The sequence below is a fragment of the Bison bison genome, unplaced genomic scaffold, assembly GCF_000754665.1.
Source record: "Bison bison bison isolate TAMUID 2011002044 unplaced genomic scaffold, Bison_UMD1.0 scf7180017864352, whole genome shotgun sequence".
NCBI lineage: Eukaryota > Metazoa > Chordata > Mammalia > Artiodactyla > Bovidae > Bison > Bison bison.
This window is the reverse complement of record NW_011494924.1, coordinates 2,264,268-2,268,643: the sequence shown is the minus strand read 5'-3', so window position 1 is coordinate 2,268,643 and position 4,376 is coordinate 2,264,268. Positions and strand designations below refer to the sequence as shown.

Below are 4,376 nucleotides of genomic sequence, written 5' to 3'. Positions count from 1 at the left end.
CTCGGCCGGTAGGGCCTCCAGCTCCCTGTCACGGGCGTCGAGCAGCGCCTCTGCCTGCAGCCAGCTGTCCCGAAGGCCCCGGGCCTCCGCCTCATGCTCCTGGGCCTGCTCAGCACATTGCTGCTGGAGGGCCCGCAGCATCTTCTCCTGCTCCCGAGCCTCTGCCCGAAGGTCACCCAGCACCTCCTCCAGGGCCTGGCTCCGCCGCCCCTCCACTGCCAGCTCTTCCTGGAGCCTCCGCGCGTGTTCCTTGTGTTCCTCGAGCTCAGCCCGGCGCTCCTCCAGGGCAGCATGCGCCTGCTCCAGGGCGGTCTGCAGTGAGTCTGCCTGCTCCTTCACGTTCTTCTCCTGGTCCTGGGCCTCTTGCTGCTGCAGGGCCTGGAGCTCCTGGGTCCTCTGCACCAGGACCCTCTGGGTCTCTTCCAGCCGCCCCTGAAGCTCCTGCTCTTTCAGCTCCCCCTGGTCCTGGGCTTCCTGCAGGTGCTGCTGCAGGACCGCAATCTCCTGCTCCCGCTGGGTCAAAAGGAGGCTGGTCTCACTCACCTTCCTGTGGAGGCCCTGGAGCTCCTGTTCCAGCTGGTCCCTATGTTCCCGAAGCTCCTGGATGTGCTCCTGCTGGCACTCCACCTCCTTCTCCTTATCCCGCAGGATCAGCTTCATGTGCTCCAGGCTTCCACGCTGAGCTTTGCTCTGGCCCTTCCCTTCCTCTGCCCACTCCTGCCTCAGCTGCCGCTGCGAGACCAGCTCCCGGCCCCGCTCTCTCAGGGCCAGCTTGATCTGCTCCAGGTCTTCCTCCAGGATCTTGGTCTGCCGGCTCCTCTGATCTTCCAGGGCCTGCGTCCTCTCCTTCAGCAGCACTAGCTCCTGCTCCCTCCTCTCCAGGTCTTGACTCAGACGCTCTTTCTGCCTCTGCAGATCCCGGATCTGGTCTTGCTGGGCCATGGCCTCCTGCTCCTTCTCCTGGAGCTCACTAGCCAGGAGAGTGCTGTGGCCCTCCAGCTCCTGGATCCGGCTGCCCTGTGCCAGCAGTTCCTGGCTCCTTTCCTCCAGGTCCAGCGTTAGGTGGGTCAGAGCTACCCTCTGTGCTTCCCTCTGGCCCTCCAGCTCCTCTATCGCCTTTCGCTGGCTCTCCGTTTTGTGACGCTTCTCCTCGAGCTCCAGGGCCAGGCATTCCGTCGTAACCAGCTGCTTCTTCAGGTCCTGAATCTGGCCTTTCTGGGACTCGATCACTTGGACCTTCTTCTCAAGTTCCAGGAGATGATGCTCTAGGATGCTCGTCTGCGTCTCCCGGTCCTTCTCAAGTTCCCGGATCCGCTCTCTCTGCAGGGCCAGCTGCTGCTCTCGCTCCTGAACAGCCACGGGGAGATGCTCTAGCACAGACCTACACTCCTCCAGCTCCTGGATCTGTCCCTGCTGTAGATCCACCTCTCGGTTCCTCTTCTTCAGGTCCAGAGACAGCACTTCCAACACAGCCTTCTGCATTTCCCGTTGCTTCTCCAGTTCCTCGATTTTCCCCTGCAGAGTCTCCACCTCCCCTTCTCTTTCTGAGAGGGCCTGGGCCAGGCGAGCCAGATTCTCCTGCAGAGCCTTCCCCTGGGCCACTTTCAGCTCACCCTGCTCCTGCAGGGCCTGGGCTCGCTGGCGCTCACTCGCCACCTCCTCATTTTTCAGTTTCAGGGCTGAGCGCGCCATCCGCAGATCTTCCTCCAGGGCCACAGCAGCACTTGCCTGAGCCCTGGCTTCTGTGATAGAGGCTTGGAGATGTTCCACCTGGGCAGTCAGGCTCTCCTTGGCTGCCTGCAGTAACTTGCGCTCACTCTGGAAAACGAGATACAAAACCACCTTAAAGCTGTGCTTCCCTCAAACTGTCACTCCAACAAGGGCCTTTTCTTTCTTTCCTCTGTAGTGTCAGCCTTGTCAAGGATGTGAGCAAAAGGAACTGAGCATTCTACTTAGGCTGATGCTGTAAAACAACATCCCGACCACACTTTTAGGCTCTGCTCTGCTCAAAGAGAGTCTGATGCAAATCAGCCATCCCAGACTCTAGTCCTTCAGGTCAAGGATAAAGATCTCAACCTCAATGCAGAAAGTAATTAAAGGAGGATTCACTGAGGCCTTCATAATGGTCCTCAGGGCTGTGGGGACAGCCAGAGAAATGGAGCCACTGCTGAAGAAAGCTGGGCACTATATATGCATGGGGTTTGACCAGGGGCTAGGATGGGAGCCCCAGCCTTGGCCCCTCCCCAGTTCAGTACCACCTTACCTGGGCTTCCACTCCTTGCAGCTCTGCTTGCTGGAGGCGACTCTGTAAGGATGCCACAGTTTCACGCAGTTCCATCAGCTCAGATTCTAGGGAGTTCTGTTTGCCTTCCCACTTGGATTTCTCTTTGGGAAGAGATGGAGGAAGGCCCATGATTGGGGTGTTGGAAAAGAGGGATGTACAGGTAGATGGGAGAAGGGAAGCAGAAACAAAGGAGGAAAAGGCCAAGAAGGAGAGAATTACATCCAGTTTCATAGAGACATGACCCTTCTGCCCACTGCTCTGTTTGTCTAGGCTCCCTGCTGCTTCCAGACCCCTGTCTGCATCTGCTGCCTGACAATTGTACCAACACTTCTCATCCCGATCACACAGGTTCTCAAGCCTGGATTCCAGACAGGGTTGAGCTTCATGACATGGGATGTCCTTTTCAGCCAGCAATTCTAGGATTTTGCAGGGGTTCCTAGAGACCAGGGCGGCTCTGCTGGGGGCCCTCCATTTCTGCAAAATGCACCAGAACTCAGCTCTGTGTATGGCTCTCACTGAGCCCTGTGGGACATTTTAAGACCCAGATCCACTCCCCACATTGTCTTCTTCTCTTCTGTAGTTGAGCCTTGAGCCTGAAGACCCTCCTCTTTCTTTTCCTGGTGGTCAACACCCTTCCCAGCCTTAGTTGTAGCACAGATACATTCTCCCCAGGTTCCCCCCTTTTCTTTTTCCCAAATAAGCTCAGGATCCTGCTGATCACTTTGAGAATAGTTGGGGATGACAAAATAAGTAACACTGATAAACGATAATGACAGAATTTTATGGTGTTCTTTGAGACTAGGCCTTAGGTAGCCAGTTTTTTTAACCTGCAGACAGAAAAAATGGAAGCCTAGCCAGCAACTTCCCTGAGTTCACCAAATCTGTTCCTCCTAATCTCTTCTGCCAGGATGGCTCTCAAAGGCTAAGCAAAGCATGAAAAGTAGTTCACGGGGTTCACCACTCCTTTGGAGATGCCTCTGGGTATCTTCTTGCAGTTGTGGGCAAGCAGTAAAGAGTGGTTCCCAGGCCGATCCCACCCCTCTGGGCCTTTCCTCACACTTTAGTCGTGTCTGACTCTTTGCAACCCTATGTACCATAGCCCGCCAGGCTCCTCTGTCTATGGGATCCACCAGACAAGAATACCAGCGTGGGTTGCCCTTTCCTCCTCCAGGGGATCTTCCCAACCCAGGGATCAACCCCAGTCTCCTGCACTGCAGGTGGATTCTTTACCACTAGCACCACCGGTGAAGTCTGCCATTCCTCTTCCCCTCAAACCCCTCCCGCCTTGAGCTTCTCACCTTCCTCATTCTGGGAGAGCTGTCTCTGCAGAGCCTGCAACTCTGTGTGGACCTGGCTCTTCTCGGCTTCCATATCACTGAGACGCTGTTCCAGCTTCTGGGCTTGATCCCGCAGATCATCCTGGGAAAGGAAGTGTGTGGAACTCAAGCTCCATGTCTTCCATGATGTCGCCCCAGTCCAGGGCCTGAGCCCTCTAGTCCCTCAGGCTCTGTCAGGGTTTGCCATCGAGGACCTACTCTCAGATTGCTGGGTTATTTACCTCTGAATTCATGTGCATCTGGCTCCCAGAAGTGATGACAGGCTCTGCCCCAACTGGCTGGAGCCTGACTTCCCCTTCTGACCCGTCTGTCTTTGAAACAGAACTCCTACTGAAGTCTTAGCCCAGGATCCCTTTCCTCTTCCTGAATCACTTCACATTTTAGCTCAAAGGTCACTGCTTCCTTTCTTCCGACCCTCTCAAGTCAGATTGCACTGCCCCTACCTCCTATTATCAGAATGTGCACCTGTTACTGATCTAGTTAATTCTAGCAGCTCAGCTTTATCTCAGGACAAAGCTGGGTTGCTCAGCCCTGTCATGAGCCTTCCTGAGGGCAGAGAGCAGGTGTTTCTCCCTTCTGTATCCCTAGCTCAGAGTGCATGCTGCTGCTGCTGCTAAGTCGCTTCAGTCGTGTCCGACTCTGTGCGACCCCATAGACGGCAGCCCATCAGGCTCCCCCGTCCCTGGGATTCTCCAGGCAAGAACACTGGAGTGGGTTGCCATTTCCTTCTCCAATGCGTTAAAGTGAAAAGTGGA

At 55.8% G+C, this 4,376-nt stretch overlaps 1 protein-coding gene across 1 annotated transcript in view; it reads right to left on the bottom strand.

The window, feature by feature from the left end:
- Window positions 1-4,376, bottom strand: part of CEP250 (centrosomal protein 250kDa) — a 47,743-nt gene that overhangs the window by 8,273 nt on the left and 35,094 nt on the right. The window contains exons 27-29 of the mRNA XM_010854905.1: window positions 3,583-3,703; window positions 2,264-2,385; window positions 12-1,818 (exon numbers count right to left, since the gene is read on the bottom strand). Coding sequence (XP_010853207.1) covers window positions 12-1,818; window positions 2,264-2,385; window positions 3,583-3,703 — 2,050 coding nt within the window. The remainder of the gene's footprint in view (window positions 1-11; window positions 1,819-2,263; window positions 2,386-3,582; window positions 3,704-4,376) is intronic.